This window comes from Vulpes lagopus, chromosome 4 (genome assembly GCF_018345385.1).
Source record: "Vulpes lagopus strain Blue_001 chromosome 4, ASM1834538v1, whole genome shotgun sequence".
Lineage (NCBI taxonomy): Eukaryota > Metazoa > Chordata > Mammalia > Carnivora > Canidae > Vulpes > Vulpes lagopus.
This window is the reverse complement of record NC_054827.1, coordinates 87,469,567-87,489,843: the sequence shown is the minus strand read 5'-3', so window position 1 is coordinate 87,489,843 and position 20,277 is coordinate 87,469,567. Positions and strand designations below refer to the sequence as shown.

The 20,277-nt window shown below is 36.9% G+C and overlaps 1 protein-coding gene across 1 annotated transcript in view; it reads right to left on the bottom strand.

Moving 5' to 3' along the window:
* Nucleotides 1–20,277, bottom strand: part of HOMER1 (homer scaffold protein 1) — a 126,356-nt gene that overhangs the window by 3,375 nt on the left and 102,704 nt on the right. Inside the window, exons 6-8 of the mRNA XM_041751782.1 lie at nucleotides 18,251–18,407; nucleotides 13,401–13,511; nucleotides 12,688–12,768 (exon numbers count right to left, since the gene is read on the bottom strand). Of these exons, the coding sequence (XP_041607716.1) occupies nucleotides 12,688–12,768; nucleotides 13,401–13,511; nucleotides 18,251–18,407 (349 nt within the window). The remainder of the gene's footprint in view (nucleotides 1–12,687; nucleotides 12,769–13,400; nucleotides 13,512–18,250; nucleotides 18,408–20,277) is intronic.

The following is a 20,277-nucleotide window of genomic DNA, read 5'->3' as shown; positions in this document are numbered from 1 at the left end:
TGAGAAGACAACTGCTCTAACACGAGGCTTCGGGATCCTCTGAATATGTTAATCTTCGTTTTGCCTCACTGTCAACGAGTGCACGTGAGTGCATGTGGCAGAGGGAATAGCTCGACTGCTAAAAGTGAGTCCGGATTTATGATAAGCATGTGTATATATAAGAGAATTGTAAAGCTTACAATTCCAGTGTACTGGAAATCGTGGAAAGAAAAGGAAAAAATGACAAAAAGGAAGTAATAGTTCATGACAAAAATATTAATTAAAAAAATAAAGTCTAGCATACTTAAACATTACAAGGTATTATTGCTCTAAAAATGTTTCTAAACATGACAAATACAAGTGATTCTAAAAAAAATAAAATGATCTAATGACCTAGAGTTTTAATTTTGGTTAAAAATGCAAATTGAGGGGTACCTGGGTGGCTCAGTCAGTTGGGCATCTCCTTTGGCTTAGGTCATGATCCCAGGGTCCTGGGATAGAGCCCCGCATTCATTCAGCTCCCTGCTCCCCAGGGAGCCTGCTTTTCCCTCTCCTTCTGCCCCTCCCTACCACTGGTGCCCTCCTCCCCTCTCTCTCAGATAAATAAATAAAATCTTAAAAAAATAAATATTCAAATTGAGAAAAAGAGCAGAAATTAACTATGACACTTTAAACAAGCTGTTCAGCTAAGCAATTAATTGAAAGTTAATTTCTCTCAGATGTAAAATTGAGCTTTCCAGAAAGGATATTTAAGTGATTGACACCAATTACATTCATATATGTAAATTATATGGGACAATTAAAACATTTTGGTGTTAGTGGTACGATATGAATCAGCCTCAGAAAATATTGTTTCAAAAAAATAAATTAAAAAATTAAAAAAAGAAAATATTATGTTTCATGGTTTAAATACATGGTTAAATACATGGTTTAAATGTAAATCTCTTTAAAAATTCTACCAAGTCTAAAGGGTGGTGGAACATATTTTTTTTTAATTTTTGAAAGACAATCTGGTAAATGTTAAATAAAAAAAAAATGAATATGAAGCAGCACAGTGCAAATGAGCAAACATTGGTGTGCATGAGGACAAACACTGGAAGTTCCTGTACAAATAGGAAAGAGTTGTCAGGATTATGGGCATATTCTTCCAAAATTTACTTTTCTTACAATACTTGTAAATATTACACTTTTGAGAAAAATAATTAGGAAAGTGGCTTGAATACATAAAAGAAAGTAATCCTGATCTAGGATTCTGAACATAAAGAAATGTTCACTTGCTTTGACAGAAATAACTCGACTGAGGCTTAAGCAAGAATGCCACAGAGGAGCCGCAAGTACCTGGGAAAATATAAGGAATACAGCAACTCTAATGAGTAATAAATGAAGAATTTAAGAAATCCCAATCTAATATTAAAGCATTTATTGTTAGATGTTTCCCAGGTATGTTTCTAATCTCTCCCCTTTGAATAATCTACAAAGTGAAAATAAATAAACTGAGAGCAGGGTCTGAAACCAATAAAATACTTATAAATTCAGAAGCCACATTCATGGAGGCTCCAAAGTAGGAGGCAAAAAACAGACCCTCGGATCAAATGTAAAAATTCCACTCATGATTGCACAGCATGCTCCCTGGCCTGCTTAAACAATAAGCTTAAGAGTAGAATGTTTCCAACTATAAAAATAGACCAAATGTCATTTACTAGAAAACACCCACTTCACCAGGCACCACCCAGTATGCCCTCTACAGCCTTCCTTGAAATGAAAGGCTTCGTTGTTCTCCTTGCCAATCAATGAAACATGCAAACATTTTCAATGGAAGCATGCAAAACACCAAATTTCCTCAGCTATTAAAATTGCATTGTTCTCTCTAGACAGAGTTTCATACTATCAGCCCTTTTTCTGATTGGAGGGATTTTAGTAGTCGGATAACAAAAGGGGTCCGATACAGTGCTGGTCTATTTTGAGGCAGAGACTATAATCCTAGAGCAAGAATGGCCACCACAAGGCCACCATGAGGCTCTGGCTGGTGGAAACTTGCACTGCATGTCAGTACACGTAAGCATGTGCCAGGGGTATCCACAGACCTAGTTCAGTCCTGATAAAAAATAGAAGCCAGAAGCTAACTCTCTTTCGAGTGCTTTAAAGGGCAAAAATGGCAAGTATAAAATTTTAGTGGGTAGAAGGTCACGCTCTGTGTTTGTTAGTTATGGAACCTAAAACACTAGAGTGATTTAAAAAATTTACACAATTATTACCATCATCAACGGGACCAGATCAGCCTCATTTTCTGTAAATTTAAAATCCTGCATTTTTAATCTAAATAAAGTTACAGAAAAAGTGTCTTTGGCATCAATTCACATCTTAAACTGTTACAAGATACACTACCCTAATATATCATCAAGCTTCATATGTAACATGACATATAAATCATCAAAATTAGAATTAGTTATTCAACAGAAAAATGGGCAGCAGACACACACAAATTTTGAAGAGACATTCAACAATTATTTACTAAGCATCTTCTATGTACTCGCAATAGAGATAGAGCAGAAAATAAACAAAGATGGTTCCTGTTTTAATGCAGCATGCATTCTAGAATGAGGATGCTGGGAACAAAAATGTAAACAACACTTCCGAGATGCTGCGGTAATGGTGACTATACGCGGAGATCTCCCAACCATCCTCCCAAACTATCTAAATCAGTAATAAGAGTAACGTCACACACATTCCAGGACTTCAAAGTAACCAGCAGAAATAGAGCCATACAAACTCCAACCAATTTCCAGCAAAGACATTTCCCAAGCTCGCTCTCTAACCCTCTGCAGAGGGCAAGGCAGGGTCGTGGGGCAAGGAGAGCAGAGGGAAGAGGAAAACAAAAGGCTTAAGACTGAACTCTCATAACCCTAAGGAACATGGCTGGAAGTGCCGAAATACTGGAAAAATCATCAAATAAACAAACAAGGTCCTGGTGACCCAGAGCAGACTACAAGGAAGGGACTTATCCATGTACACAAGACCCGAGGCAATCTTGGAAAAGTGACACTTCTGAGGAGAAATGGGCAAAACGAAGAAAGAGAAAGGAACCTGCTAGAATCCTACCGCAAAGGGGCAGAAGCAACAAAAAGAAATTTAGAATCTTTTAAGAGACAATTAAAACACTGAAGGACATGTAGGCTCTCCCTATCTCCCAAAAAGAGGGTGCTCTCTCTCCAAAATAAATAAATCTTAAAAAAGGAAAAAAGCAACATTAAAACAAGGTAATAATGGAGTGGCATTTTCAAGAAACTCAAAGAAGGAAAATTACAAACCAGTAATTTTATATCTACCTGTCACTGAAGTACAAAGTCTTAAAAAACAACTTAAACCATGAGCTTTTCTGGAACCGTCTACTAAAGGATAAGCTTCATCCAACCAACAGATCATTGTGGAAAATTTAGAGAAAGGACTGATGGTGACCATGTACTATATGTAAGAAAAAAGACTAAAACAAAGGTGGATGATGGTTAAAAAATAATATAAAATGTTATTTTTTTTTTAAAGATTGTATTTATTGATTTGACAGAGAGCAAGAGAAGATGGAGGAGCAGAGGAAGGAAGTCAAGCCGACTCAAGCTGACTCCAAGAGCTGAGTACAACAGAGCCAAGTGTGGAGCTGGATCCCACACATGACCTGAGTCAAAACCGAGCTGGACACTTAACCAACTGAGCCACCCTGGAGCTCCCCCAGAATGTTACTTAGTCTGCTAAGGCATAAATAATGCAACTAAAAAAACAGGAGAAAAAAAAAGGGAAGGAAAAGAGAAAAGCAGAATAAGCTTCTATTTATTGAGAATGAGTTCAAAGTCAATTATCATTAAAAACTAACAAACTAGGGCGCCTGGGTGGTGCAGTTAGTTAAGCATCTGACTGTTTTGGCTCAGGTTGTGATCTCAGGGTCGTGACATCAAGTCCCATGTCAGACTCCAGGCTTAGTGTGGAACCTGCTTGGATTCTCCCACCCTCTCCCTCCATCCCTCCTGCTCATGCTCTCTAAAGTAAATAAATATTAAATATAAATAAATAAAAACTAACAAATCAGACAGTGAAAGTGTAAATATGAACTCAGGTGAATTGGAGTATTTTTAAAAGGTTTAAGTCTAAAGTTAACCACTACAGCAAAGTTAAGACCATCTCAAATACCAAAAGATATAAAAAACGGCCAAGAACATATCATATAGAGAAAGAAAAAAAATCAAATTAACAAAATACACAGGGATTATGATGATAAACTGAATCAAAACATAATAATCATATTGATAAATATGAATAAGTTACCAAGTAAAAGGAAGAAAATTCAGTTGGGCTCACAAAACACTATCTATGTGTAAACACTGAAGCAGTCACAAAAACTGGTTTTACATGAGGTCACAAAATAGCAGTATTAAGTTACGTTGAATATAAATATTATAAAAAAATACTCTGTGATCACAATGCAGTAAGACTAGGAATTGAAAACAAAATCGTGAAATAGAAAGGTCCTTCCAACCAGCAATTCATTTAGGAAGGCCAAAAATAAGGGGATGGGTGCAAGATAATGAGGGATTGTGATACTGGTAGAAAGAGTAGCAAAGGACGGCATATTAATGCTAAAAGCCACAGCACACAATGGAGATATAACAATTATATTTAGGTACCAAGCATCTTTATAAAGCAGAAATTACAGGAGTTTTAAGGAGACACAGATAAAAACAGATAAATGAGAGACTTCACTATGTCAATACAGGACAGATCAAGTGGAACAAAGGAGAGGTAACAATATAGAAGACATAAATTACAAAGCCAACAAAGAACATTATAAAAGTTGACCATATATAAGATCACACAAAAAAGCACAGTAAATTATGTAAAGCAGAAATTATATAAACCCTTGTGATTACAAGACTGTAAAACTAGAACTTAAGAACTAAATCCAAAAAATAAAAAGCTTATGCCACCAAGAAATTAAAGCACCTTCTGTTATTTTTTACTTCTTTAAGAAAGAGAGAGAATGAGCAGAAGAGAAGGGCAGAGGGAGAGGCAGAGGGAGTAGCTGGCTCCCCACTAAGCAGAGAACCCCAAGTGGGGCTTGATCCCAGGACCTTGGATCATGACCTGAGCTGAAGGCAGACACTTAACCAACTGAGCCACCCAGGCGTCCCTAAAGTGCCTTCGTTTAAAAATTTCATCATGTGGGGATCCCTGGGTGGCGCAGCGGTTTGGCGCCTGCCTTTGGCCCAGGGCGCGATCCTGGAGACCTGGGATCGAGTCCCACATCGGGCTCCCGGTGCATGGAGCCTGCTTCTCCCTCTGCCTGTTCTCTGCCTCTCTCTCTCTGTTACTATCATAAATAAATTAAAAAAATTAAAAAAAAAATTTCATCATGCAAGGAAAATAAGACCAAAAATACAGAATTTCACAAAATAAGGATAATGAACACACTAAATATCAGAATCTATGAAATACACCTAAAGCAATGATCAGAGGAGAATCTATAGCTTTAAACACTTATACATAAACGTGAAAGAATGAAAATAAAGGAGTAGGGACACCTGAGTGGCTCAGCAGTTGAGCATCGGCCTTTGACTCGGGGCGTGATCCTGGAGTCCTGGGATCAAGTCCCACATCCGGCTCCCTGCGAGGAGCCTGCTTCTCCCTCTGCCTGTCTCTCTGTGTCTCTCATGAATAAATAACTAAAAAAAATCTTTAAAAAAAAAATAAAAGAAAGGAGTAAAATTCTCTTACACTGGTAAGAGAATGAATAAGAAGAAAACCAAGATAAAGTACTAGGCAGGAATAATAAAGATAAAAAGAAATGCATAAGGTAGTGGATAGAAAAACAGTGGTAATGGTTAGATGTATCATTGCTTAACTTTACTTAATCAAGAAGAAAAGGACAATGGACAACCATATAAAGTAAGAAATAAGAGTTCTTGCTGACTATGTGAACCTAGATGGAAGCTCAGTGTCTGCAAAAGAAACCTGATGCTGTCAACACTCAAAGACTAGATAGTTTCAATATGCCAGCCATTATTCCAGAGCACAGAAAATGAATATAGTGTATGAGTTACGACTGAAGTATTACCTGTGTGCAAATTATGTTATCTCTATAAATACTAACAACAAAAAAAAAGCCGTTAACAAAATTCAACACTCATTCCTGGTAAAAACACTTTAAGAAAATAGGAATGAAGGACACACTGATAACGTGATAAAATGTACTTTAGGTTATAGCCAGCATTTTACTTAATGGAAAAATACTAGGGGCATTTTCACTAAAATGAGGGACAAGATAAGCCTGTCATCTCCACTACTGTTTAACATTGTACTGGTGTTTTTAACAGATGTAGTTTGACAAAAAAAAAAAAAAAAAAATCAACAGAGGCTTAAGAATTGGAGGAATAAGGGGCACCTGGGTGGCTCAGTGGTTAAATGTCTGCCTTTGGCTCAGGTCATGATCCCAGGGTCCTAGGATCGAATCCTGCATCAAGCTCCCTAAGGGAAGCCTGTTTCTCCCTCTGCCTGCGTCTCTGCCTCTCTCTCTGTCTCTCTCATGAATAAATAAATAAAATCTTTAAAAAAAAAAAAAAGAATTGGAGGAATACAGTAAAATGATCTCTGTTTACAGATTATGCTACTATACCTAAAAATTCTTACAGAATCAACTGCAATAAGTGACAAAACTAGCTCAAATAATAAAATTTAGTTGTAGTAGGATATAAAAATAGCATACAGAATTCAACAGCTTTCAAATATACAAACAATAATTGATTAAAAGATATGATAGAGAAAAACCTGTTTGAAATAGAAAAAAAGATAAAATATTTATATGCAAGAAATATGCAAAACGACATGATGAAACCTTACAACACTACTCCTGAAAACCACAAAAATAGATGTAAACAAATTGGAGGACATCCCTTATTCTTGGATAGGATGGAAAAACTTCAAAAAAATATTGCTTCTCCTGAAATCATATTATAAATTTTAAGCAGTCCCAGTAAAATTTTTTTATAGAGCTGTATTTTTAGTTGACACAAAAGATGGTATTGAATACTGAATTTCATATGATAAAATAACTATGTAAGAATATTGAGAAAAACAATGAAAAAGACACTCTGTGAGGAGTACCTGACCCTATCAGATATTAAAGCCTTCACCACTAATGCAATGTGGTACTGATGCATTAATAGAGTGACTAGTAGGCTGGAATAGGAAGTCCAGAATAGATCAAAATGCACAGAGAAATCAAGTATCTTCAATCTCTAGAGAAAAGAATTAAGTTTTATTTTATTTTTTAAAAGATTTTATTTATTTATTCATAGAGACACAGAGAGAGAGAGAGAGAGGCAGAGACACAGGCAGAAGGAGAAGCAGGCTCCATGCAGAGAGCCCGACGTGGGACTCAACCCAGGGTCTCCGGGATCACGCCCTGGGCTGCAGGCGGCGCTAAACCGCTGCGCCACCAGGGCTGCCCAAGAATGAAGTTTTAAATAAACGGTAATGAGATAGCTGGACAGCCACTTGGAAAGATACGACTGAATCCACATCTCATACCACATACAAAGGAATTAACCCAAAATACTCAGAGAGCCACATGTAAAAAATGAAACCTTCTAAGTACTAGAGGGGATATACAGATGAGTCCCTATATCATCTGAGTTTGGAAAAGAGCTATCTAACTATATGATCCACAAGCCAGAACCAAAAATGAAAAAAGGAATAAATAGGACTACTACATAAACCACCATCTTAGGCAAAGTCAAAAAACAACATACTGGGAGAAAATATTTTTAACATGTAATCAGATATATATATAAAGAACTTTTGAAAAAGGACCAAAAGTCCTATAGGGAAAAGGCAAAAGGCATGAACACCCAATCCATACATGTACAAACAGATACTGAAATGACCTTTAAGCTTATGAAAGATGTTCATGTCACTCATAATAATGAGATATGTAAATTAAAACCATCATTTCTCACCTATCACATAATTAAAAAGTATGACAACACATTTTGATGGTGAGGCTATGGAGAAAGAGGCACTCACGATAGTGGTATGAGTGGGCCCTGGCGTTATGGAGGGGAATCCATTATGGAGGGGACTCTGACAATGTTTAACATAACTACATGTGTATTTATCTTTTCACTTAGAAATCTTGCTTCTAAGAATCTATCTTGGGGGATGCCTGGCTAGCTCAGACGGAATAACATGAGACTCTTCATCTTGGGGTAGTGAGTTCAAGTCTCACACTGGGTGCAGGGATTACTTAAAAAAAAAAAAACTAAAAAAAATCTATCCTGAAGATACACCTCCATCATTAACAAAATACCTATGCAGTATTGTTGCAGAGCACTGGAAACAACTTAAATACCGACATAAAGGAGTGGCTGAATAAACTATCACACACACAAATGAAGGACTTTTCAGCTATAAAAAGTATGAACAAGATCTCAATGAACTGACAGTGATTTCTGGAATATATTTTAGATTAAAGAAGCAACATGCAGAAGAGTAATCTAGATCATGTTACCATTTTAAAAAGGGAAGGAGGTTTCGTATACTCAGTAAATGCATGCATATATAAAAGAATGGGAAAGAAAATATGAAAACGGAGTACAATAGGATACAAATAAACATAAGTATGTTTTAATGAATAACCTAACCAATTGCAAGGAGGGGAAGAACTAACTTGACAAACTTTTGAGCATAGGCTGAGGACGAAAGAATTATAGTGATCTCTAGCTGGTAAAGTTTTGTTTGCATTTTTTTGTGGTGGTATGAATTAGTAATTCAAAAGCCATTTTCTGCTAAGATTGAGAAATTAAGTAAACACACTGTAGATAATAAGAATCAGGTATCTTGGTATTGGGTAAAGGAATTACAAATCTGAATATGGAGGTGGCCAGAATAAACTCCATTGTATTACACTGTACTGGGAGGTATGAGTAAGAATTCATTTTTTTTATATATGTATATAGCCATGTATATATGGAATTCCAACATCAAAATAATATATATGACAACTAAATGTGACACAGGATCCTGGAATAAATCAATTTTTAAACTTTGTTATAAAGGAGATTATTATATTATTATATATATTATTAAGAGAATTATGGGAAATTGAATAAGGTCTGTAGATAGGTAACTACTTGATTTTGATGATCACATAAAATAATGCCTTACTTTTCGAAAATACACACCAAAGTGTTTAGAGGTAAAGAGATACTGTAATCTGCAAGTTATTCTCAAAGATTTTATTGAAAAAAATATATATTCAGAGGGAGAGAGGAGGAGAGAGAGAGTGAGTTCCAGAATAGTAAAACAAATATGGCAAAAAATGGTAACATTTGGGAAAGGTGAAAGGTATATAAAAAGCCTTTGTATTATTCTTGCAACTTTTTATTTTATTTTTAAAGATTTATTTATTTATTCACGATAGAGGGGGGTGGGGCAGAGACACAGCTCCTAGCTCCATGCTGGGAGCCTGATGTGGGACTCGATCCCAAGACCCCAGGATTGCGCCCTAGGCCAGAGGCAGGCGCTAAACCGCTGAGCCACCCAGGGACCCCTTCTTGCAACTTAAAAAAAAAAAAATTATTTATTCATGAGAGACACACAGAGAGAGGCAGAGATACAGGCAGAGGGAGAAGCAGGCTCCCTGTGTGGAGCCCGATGTGGGACCCGATCCCAGGGTCCTGGGATCACACCCTGAGCCAAAGGCAGGCACTCAACCACTGAGCCACCCAAGTGTCCCTATTCTTGCAACTTTTAAGTCTGAAACTATTTCAAAATAAAGTTTAAAAATGAAATAAACAGGACCACTTTGGACAGTGATAATTGCTATTAGGAAAATAAAACATGGTAATATTACAAAGAGTATCTGGGATGGAGTGGGGGGGACCTTGCAGAGTAGTGCTTAAATTGAGAAGTTGGAGAAATTAACACATGAGCCTAGGCCTACATTACAAGTGGGAGCCCACCCACCTGAAGGTCTGAAAGCTTCCCTATCCTGTTCTGGGTAGGTTGTTTTCCTGTGTGCGTGTTTTAATTATTATTTATTTATTTGACAGAGAGAATGAGAGAGAACATGAGCCAGAGGGAGAGGCAGAGGCAGAGGAAGAAGCAGAATCTCTGCTGAGCAGGGAACCCAACATGGGACTTGATCCCAGGACCCTGAGATCATGACCTGAGTGAGCCAAAGGCAGATGCTAAAGCATCTGATTGAGCCACCCAAGCGCCCTCCTTCATAGGTTGTTTTTGAAACAAGCATTTTCTTTTAAGATTTTATTTATTTATTCATAAGAGGCACATAGAGAGAGGCAGAGACACAGGCAGAGGGAGAAGCAGGCTCCATGCAGGGAGCCCGACGTGGGACTCAATCCCAGGACTCCAGGATCACACCCTGAGACAAATGTAGGCGCTTAACCGCTGAGCCACCCAGCCGTCCCCTGACGAGCATTTTTGATATTTGGTGAAAAAAGAGGTAAGAATAGGAGCCAGCTTTAAAATTCAATTATCAATCAATTAATGATGAAATACATTTAGAAATTTAATTTAAAAAAATCACCCCTTGGTTTCTCAGTGAGGAGGTTTCGTATACTCAGTAAATGCATGCATATATAAAAGAATGGGAAAGAAAATATGAAAACGGAGTACAATAGGATACAAATAAACGTAAGTATGTTTTAATGAATAACCTAACCAATTGCAAGGAGGGGAAGAACTATGGGTATCTAACTAGTAAAAAAGTTTTAAAGAACCTCAGGAATGTCTCGACAGCTTGGCCGCCTGAAGCAGTGTGATGGTAATACAGAAAGAATAGAAACTTTGGAATTAAAACAAATTTAGGCCTCACCACTTTCTAGATCAGCGCCTCTCTCTGTGTGTCTCTCATGATCACCTCTGAACCAACTGCCTTCTTTTTGAAAATGGGGATACCACCGCCGTTAGCATGAGAATTTGAGCACAAGTATGCAAGTGCTTGGCAAATGCCTGAATCATAACAAGGACTCAGGAAAGGGTAGCCTAAACCTAAGGAATAAAAAACAAGCTACATCAAATTTCCCCTACTTCTTCTAGCCCTGATTACATGCTTCATCCTTACTTCTACACCAGGCTTTGTCAACCTTGGCACCATTGACATTTTGGGCCAGATAACTGGAAGCCTAGCAGCATTCTTGACTTCAACCTACTAGATGTCAATAGTACTGCCTGAGTTGTGAAAATCAAAATTGTCTCAGCACATTGCTAAATGTCCCCTGTAGCACTCCCCCTCGAGAACCAGTAATTTACAGAGATCATTAAAATGTGGGAACAACATTTAATAGGGCTAACCAAAACAAACCACCTTATTTTTTCCAGTCTCCTGAAAGTCAGTTATAGGAGAGAGGGAAATGTTTCATGCCACATAAAGAACCTATTTCCTTTATGAAAAGGGTCTCTACTGTTGCAGAATTCTGACTACCTATATAAACAGAGACTGGATAAAAATAACATTTACAAGCTTCAGTTTCCTCAGATGACTATTACAAGAAGTAAATGCATAATATAAGTAAAGTACTGAGCACAGTGTCTGGCATACAGTAAGCACTCAATACAATATATTCTCATTATAATTGAGGTACTCCTTCTATCTCTGGGCTTTCAGGTCCCACTTACAACCTCTTTTCCAAAATTCCCACTCTGTACATATATTTATTTCTACTACCAACTTTATTTTTTTTAAAGATTTTATTCATTTATTCATGAGAGACATACACACAGAGAGAGGCAGAGACACAGGCAGAGGGAGAAGCAGGTTCCATGCAGGGAGCCCAAAGTGGGACCTGATCCCAGGATGCCAGGATCACGCCCTGAGCTGAAGGCAGACGCTCAACCACTGAGCCACCCAGGAGTCCCTACTCCCAACTTTAAAGTGGTCCTAACCTTTGTTTATAGAGAACTGGAGTGTAAGCCAAGTGCCTAAAGCACCAAGAGATTTTGAAAATGAATTCTAAAAATCTTCCCTAACTGCTATTACAGGATATATGTATGCAAATTAGAGTCAGGAAACATATTATTTATGTAAAAAGTGAATAAAATTAATTAGAATAAAGAAAGAAAAATGGCACTAATTTAATTTCCAATAGGGCACAACTATTTCTGCAATTCATACTAATTAGTTCAGTGTAAAAAAAAAAAGAGAACTCTTCAATTGAATGAGATCCATTTGAGAAATTCTCTTTAAATTCAGGGTATTTTGGGAAGCCTGGGTGGCTCAGCAGTTGGGCGTCTGCCTTTGGCTTGGGGTGTGATACCGGGGTCCCGGGATCGAGTGTCACATCGGGCTTCCTGCAGGGAAGCCTATGCCTATGTCTCTGCCTCTCTCTCTGTGTCTCTCATGAATAAATAAATAAAATCTTAAAAAATAATTAAAAATAAATTCAGGGTATTTTTATGTTAAAGTGTAGACATTTCTAAAATAATTTACTAAAGACAATTTATAAACAACCATCTATGATGATCAAATGCTACCTAGATGAAGTTATCATAATTTTTGAGGAATCAAAGATTAAACATAAATCAGAACTCCTGGGAAAATGACTGAGAATCTACAAAATGAAATTTCAGAAAGTCTTTACTATGTGAAAGAATGACTGATGCCACTCTATGCAGAAATGAAATAAAAATGTTTTTATAACCCACCTGTAGTTTCTGAGTCAAAGAATCCCTCTGTTCTTGTAGTTCTCTGGCATTATCAATTTCTTGTTTTAATCTTTCTATTTCCTAGAAAAAGTAGAGCAATGTCTTTAGCAACAATATTTAAACTAAATCAAGGAAAGAAAAGGTCTTACTTCTCCTTGAAATTACTGTCCAAGTTCTTAGAAAAAAATTTTTTTAAAAACATTCCTTTATGCTGATTTTTTTGAGAGATGAATTTGTCTTTTTGGGAATGTTTTCTAGTACATGGTAATCTTCAGCAATACGTCTACTTGGTGGCTGTGGTACAGCACTGCTTAGAAACCGTAATCACAACATTTTAAGGCTGCTTCAAGCTTTGTGGATATAATTCTTTCTTGGGATATTAAATCTTATGACTGGAAACCATAGAAAGCAATAGTTTGGAAAATTCATTTAAACCTTTCACGATTTTCTTTGGATTTTATGAATGTAACTTTCATACAGAAGGCAAGAGACCTTCAGGCTGACTGCCTCACCATAGTTCCTAAGAACAGAAACAAGGATGGAGAAGATATGGACACATATCAATCAAAAAAAATTTCATTCCCCCCACCCCCGCCACAACATCCCACAAGCTTATTTTATTCCATCAAGTACCTGTAAATCTGACAGAGACTCAAATATTCTGTACATATATGCTAGCCAGATTACACAGATGAGTGAAAAGTAGCAAATACCTCTTCCTTCACTTTCAGCGTCTCTTCCAGTTCTTGTATTGTTTGATTTAATTCTGTCTTATGAGTATGCACTGCATTAGCTTGGCTACTAACACATTCAAGCTCAGTCACCTGAAATAAAATGTAAATACAGGTTAAGTTATACGACTATGTCAAAAGATTTCTTGCCAAAAATATAATAAACCCCTGATAGGTAAATCATAAATTTGAAACAACACATGAAAATCAATTTTGAGGCGCGTGCGTCTCATGACTACCTAAATAAAATCTTCAATCAAAAAAAAAAAAAAAATCAATTTTGAGGGGATCCCTGGGTGGCTCAGTGGTTTGGCGCCTGCCTTTGGGCCCAGGGCGCGATCCTGGAGTCCCGGGATCGAGTCCCGCGTCAGGCTCCTGGCATGGAGCCTGCTTCTTCCTCCTCCTGTGTCTCTGCCCCTCTCTCTATATATATATCTATCATAAATAATAAATAAATAAATATTTTTAAAAAAATCAATTTTGAGATATATTAAGACACTTAAGGTAGAATTCATATGGCTTGCTCATGGAAAGAGCTAGGAAACTTAATTGATTAATGACAGTTAAGAAATCCTATTATGAAAGGCTTCTTTAAAAATTTCTTATCAAAACATATTCAAAATCAGCTATAACCATCTGCCTTCCATCTGTAGCTTTCAAGTTAAACATGGCTTCTGAAAACTGGCCTTGCGGAAGTGAGAAATTTTTTAAATATATTACCAAATTGTAAGAGAATCTGGAAGAAAAGATACGCTTAAAATACAACTTAAATCATTCAATACTAGAATGACTTCACATCAATAGTGTCTCTGTAGCCAAACACAACATTCTTTAGTCAATAAGAATGTACTAAGGGCCCAAAGAGCTATGTAACTTGTAATGAGCACTTTAAGAGAACAGCAAAGGGTAGTAGTCCTAAAAGTTATACCATCCAAAACACTATTGGACCAACAGTCAAAATAGAAGTCAACATAAAAACAGACACACATACCCCATTACAGCCCTTCACATGCATTAGGATCTTATACATTTTGGCTGACTAGAATGCAGTAAGTTCTAGACCATTAGGGAAACAGTAAATCCACTTTCACATTTTCCAAATATATACTAATCCTCCATAAATGTCACTCTACCTTTCCTAACACTTTCTTCCCTTCTACTCATGCACTAATAGTCTTGTGCAGACCCTTATCATGTAGGCCTAGATTATAGCAATGGACCACAAGAGGACATAATTATATAATTTCTGTCTATTTTTACCTCTCCTATAAACTAACATTCATCTATCATTGTGTAACTCCTCCATTCAAAGCCATTCAAAGGATCATTTCTTACAACCCTTGCATACACCAGCCCTAAACAATTTAACCATCCTCATCACCCAAGACACTCACACTATGTAATATGTGGTTTTTCCAACTAAAGGTAGGCAAGTCTCCTCATCCTAAGAATAAACCACTCTCACACCCATCTTGCTGACTTCACTAGAATGTCCACTCTTACTGCTGAAGCCAATCAGACATTACCAAACCTTCAGCTCTCAGCTCAGCATGTACTTTCAACAGAAAATCATTCCTTAATCTACTTAATCCCTCTAGGCTCTCCTGTCCTGTGGTCCACAAAATGAAACATATTCAAAATCTTGGGAATTATTTCCTTATTATTCAATATATATGAGTTTTCTTGTTCAATTAGACAATCAATTGCTTATGGGGAGAGTTCCATTTCTGATAATGATGGAGTACTTTTTACTGGAAAAACTTTTCTATAGATAAAAACTAAAAATCATGACCAAAATGTAAAATTCAACTGTTTGAATGCCCTGGTAAGTGACCAAATAGAGCAAAAGACAGAAAGAAAGCAGTAACATTGGGTGAGATACACATTTACACATCATTTTGCTTGAAGGCACTCTAGTCTGGTTCCATTGCTTGACTAGAAGTTAAGCTGAAACCTGTGGTCTTATTTCCCTGAGGAGCCTGAGGATCTGGGGACTCCTTAGAACAGCTGAAACAGCTAGAAATTGAGAGAACTGTATGAAGAGAGTCCCCAAATAAACATACAGACTTCCTTCAAATCTTTAGCTGACCCTTGAACTACACATGCACAGATAAGAATCCAAGGAGTCCAGCATGGTGAGGTTGGGAGGAGGTGGAAGGCTGCAAGAGCTAAGCTGTGGTAGTGCTCACCACAGAGAGAAGAGTATGATGTTCGAGTCCCACTAAGTCAGAGGACGTTGGTAATTACCTCAAGCTTTCCACTGAAAGCACCAGAAGGATTATGTCTTAGAAATAAAGATTTCCCAGGACTAGGGAATTCACCATAGGGTTAAGGGCAAAATTAATATAAATAGACTTTCATGAAGGCTAAGTCCACACTTTCAAAATTGCAAGTAAATCTGTAAGGAAATTTAACTGCTTGCTCAAAAATCAACCTCATTCAGAGTAAGATAAGAGAATCTATGGGTGTATATTGTCTAATTTAAAATGTCTAACATACAACTGAAAATGAATAGACATGTGAAAAAAACAGGAAAACACAAAAGCTGCCCCTACACCCCTCTGGCCCAAACTGCAAAGGAAGTCAGGCTAAAGGGAAATAATAACTGATGGAAATTCAGATCTACAAGAAGCAAAGAAGAGCACTGAAAATTATAAATATGTAAATAAATAGATTTCATTTCTCAAACCTCTAAAATTCAATTCATTCTATAAACCAAAATTTCCTTAAGGGCAAAAATTACAGAATAAGGGGATTATACTAGCTCTTCAGTGACTACTGGCTCATGAGTTAACTGTCATGAATTAAGTTTTTCTTTAAAAGATTTTATTTATTTATTCATGAGAGACAGAGAGAGAGAGAGAGAGAGAGAGAGGCAGAGACACAGGCAGAGGGAGAAGGAGCCTGATGTGGGACTCGATCCCGGGTCTCCAGGATCACGCCCTGGGCTGAGGGTGGCGCTAAACCGCTGAGCCACCCAGGCTGCCTGGATTAATTTTTTTTATTGTAGTGAAGAACACATAATAAAATATAGCACCTTAACCACTTTTAAATGTACAATTTAGTAGTGTTAAGTATGCTTTACACTGTTGTGAAAAAGATCTCCAGAACTTTGTCATCTTGCAAAATGGAAACTCTATACTATTAAACAACTTCCTTCTTCCTTCTCATAAGTTAACCTTTATACATATAATAGGATGACATTTACTCAGGTTTCTTACTCTCCCTCCCTGTCTCTATTTCATTTCTATATTACTTCTCATGTCATCCTTATCCTACTACTTCCTCAAATAGTGCTTTGGTAGTAAGCCCATTTCTTATTGTCTATGAAGTTCATTTCTTTGGCATCCTTCCTAAAAAAGGAAATTAGTGGTATCTACTTCCTTTTGGGTAAATGCAAATGCTTTAAACACAATAAAATTTTTCACAAGTAATTGTTTGGGCTACTAATATAACTCACACTGGAATTTCTGATTTTCTTTTCCTGTATGAAGTTTCAAATACAGGTGCCCCCCACTTTCTTAAGTTTGCATTATGCCACTTCATAAAGGATCTGTATTAGTATGGTAACAGTTTTTCAGGGCAAAACTAAAAATCATCCTCAGATTTGTAAGTTAGCAAAAACAGACACTAATGTAGGTCTTTTGTAAAAACAAACTGACATAATGTGAACTTCTGGAAAGTAGGGAATACTCTTCACTTTATACCACTTCGGTTTAGGAAAGGTTTCACAAGAATGCTTTATTTTTGGATAGTGAGGAAAACCTCACTATCCATTATCCTCATTGTATAAACAATTTTTATTTTATTATTTGTTTATTTATTATTTATTATTTATTTATTAATAATAAATTTATTTTTTATTGGTGTTCAATTTGCCAACATACAGAATAACACCCAGTGCTCATCCCGTTAAGTGCCCCCCTCGGGATCCCTGGGTGGCGCAGCGGTTTGGCGCCTGCCTTTGGCCCAGGGCGCGGTCCTGGAGACCCGGGATCGAATCCCACATCGGGCTCTCGGTGCATGGAGCCTGCTTCTCCCTCTGCCTGTGTCTCTGCCTCTCTCTCTCTCTCTGTGACTATCATAAAAAAAAAAAAAAAAAAGATAAGTGCCCCCCTCAGTGCCCGTCACCCATTCACCCCCACCCCCCGCCCTCCTCCCCTTCCACCACCCCTAGTTCGTTTCCCAGAGTTAAGAGTCTTCATGTTCTGTCTCCCTTTCTGATATTTCCTACCCATTTCTTCTCCCTTCCCTTGTATAAGCAATTTTTATAAAGAATTTCTTACCTATGTTTTTAAGTTGTTCCTTCTTTAACAAACAATAAAAATAATAAAAGCATCTATCATCAACTAAGTGCAAACTTGTTGATTCATTTTCTCAATTCTACAGACTATATATTATTATTCCTATTTTATAGATGAGAATACTGAGCAGAAAGGGATACCTTACCAAAGGTCACACAGGCAGTAAGTGACAGAATAGAAAAATATTTATTTATTTATTTATTTTTAAGATTTTATTTATTTATTCATGAGAGACACAAAGAAAGAGAGAGAGAGACAGACAGACAAAGCAGCAGAGACACAGGCAGAGGGAGAAGAAGCAGGCTCCCTGCAGGCAGTCCGACGTGGGACTCGATCCCAGGTCCCCAGGATCACACCCTGGGCAGAAGGCGGCACTAAACCACTGAGCCACCTGGGCTGCCCTATATATATGTTCTAACAATCAATGAGTATCTCCAGATGTCCTTGTGCTGAATCTACTGAGTTTCTGCTGATCAGGGAAATCTGTCAGCCATAAATTTCTATGGACAGCAGTAGCTCTGAACTTACTCGCTTGTGCAGACGTTCTGCTTCCTCCTGATACGCAGCAAGTTGCTGTTTCCATTGTTTCACATTGGCAGTGGACTCCAACAGGGCTGCAGTGAGTTTGGCATTATTTCCTTTGAGGGTAGCCAGTTCAGCCTCCCAATGTTTGCTGATTGCTGAACTAAAAGAAAAGAAAATTCTATCAATTACACTGAATATTGTCACTTTGAAGGTATAGCAGTACTTGCTTCTACTGATTTTATAGTCTACAAATGTTTCAAAGATAACTCAAAAAGAATAAATACAAATATTTCACTGAAAGGTTCCTGCTGAAGAAAACCTAGCAAGTGAAGAAATATAAAAAGTACCAAAGTAGTAGACTTAATGTAGACTAGCTCCCACCTTCATTAGGACAGGTACAGATATCTAAGGAAGAGTTTCTATCCATTCTCTTTTGAGGAATAAACATTGTATCCTGAAAAATATCTATACGCAAAACCTAATAATGTACTGTGTATTTATCTGAGGTGGGTATTATTCAAAATTTATTTTTTTAAATTTATTTTTATTTACTTTCTTTAAATATTTTATTTATTTGAGAGAGAGAGAGCGAGAGAGAGAGCGCACACAAGCAGGGGGAGGGGCAGAGGGAGAAGCAGGCTTCTCCCTGAGCAGAGAGTCCAACATGGGGCTCAATCTCAGGACCCTGGGATCACGACCTGGGTCGAAGGCAGACACTTAACCAACTGAGCCACCCATGTGTTCTTCCAAATTTTTAATCTTTAATAAAAATATAGTTGACATATAATACTATATTAGTTTTGGTATATAACAAAGTGATTTGATAATTATAAATCACGAAATGTTCACTATGATAAGTATAGTTACGTGTCAATATACAAAGTTATAATCATATTATTCACTGTATTTCCTAATCTGTACTTTTCATCCCTGTTATTTACTTTTTAATTAGAAGTTTGCTCTAAATCCCTTTAATCACCTATTTTTGCCTCACTCCCCTTCTCTCTTGTAACCAGAGAGACCAATTTGCTCTCTGTACTTATGAGTCCATTTGTTTGTTTTTGTTTTAGATTCCACATATACTTGAAATCCTATGGTATTCTGTTGTTCCCTAGAGGGTATTTTGCTATGTAAAATACCCTCTAGGCCCATCCATGTTGTTGCAAACGGCAAGATTTCATTTTTGTTTTTACAGCTGAATAATATTCCATTGTAATATATATACACACCACATCTTTATCCATTCATCTATTGATGGATGTTGGGCTGCTTCCCTATCTTGGCTATTGCAAATACTGCTGCAATAAACCTACGGGTGCATGTATCTTTTAGAATTAGTATTTTTATTTTCTTTAGGTAAATAACCAGAAGTGAAATTAATGGATCATATGGTATTTCTATTTTTAATTTCTGAGGAACATCCATACTTGCTTTCCACAGTGGCTGCACCAAATGCACTGTATTTTTTTAAGTGCATCAAATCCAGAAAGTACAATTTCATTCCTTTGTAAAACATGAAGATGCTTCAATGTCAGAAAGTTTGGGACATGTAATGTAGTATTTCTTCTGAAACTGCTACTGATTTATTTCACGTTACTCATAATTTTGAAATGCCCAAAATATTAAAAAATTGTTACAATGAATCTATTTCAGGGGCACCTAGGTGGCTTAGTGGTTGAACATCTGCCTTTAGCTCGTGGCATGATCCCAGGGTCCTGGGACTGAGTCCCACATTGGGCTCCTCACGGGGAGCCTGCTTCTCTGCCCTATATCTCTGCCTTTCTCTCAGGGTCTCTCATAATAAAAAAATAAAATCTAAAAAATAATAAATAAATAAATAAATAAATAAATAAATAAATAAATAAATTCTATTTCGGGTATTATAACAGGCTACACCTAGAAATAGTTCCCTATGACTTAATTTCTGACAGAATTTCAGTATCACATATAGAACAAAAAAAGAACTAAAAGCAATAGCCTATTGGTTCATTTACTATTCTACTTGATAAGCTATCCAAAGTTAATTGCCT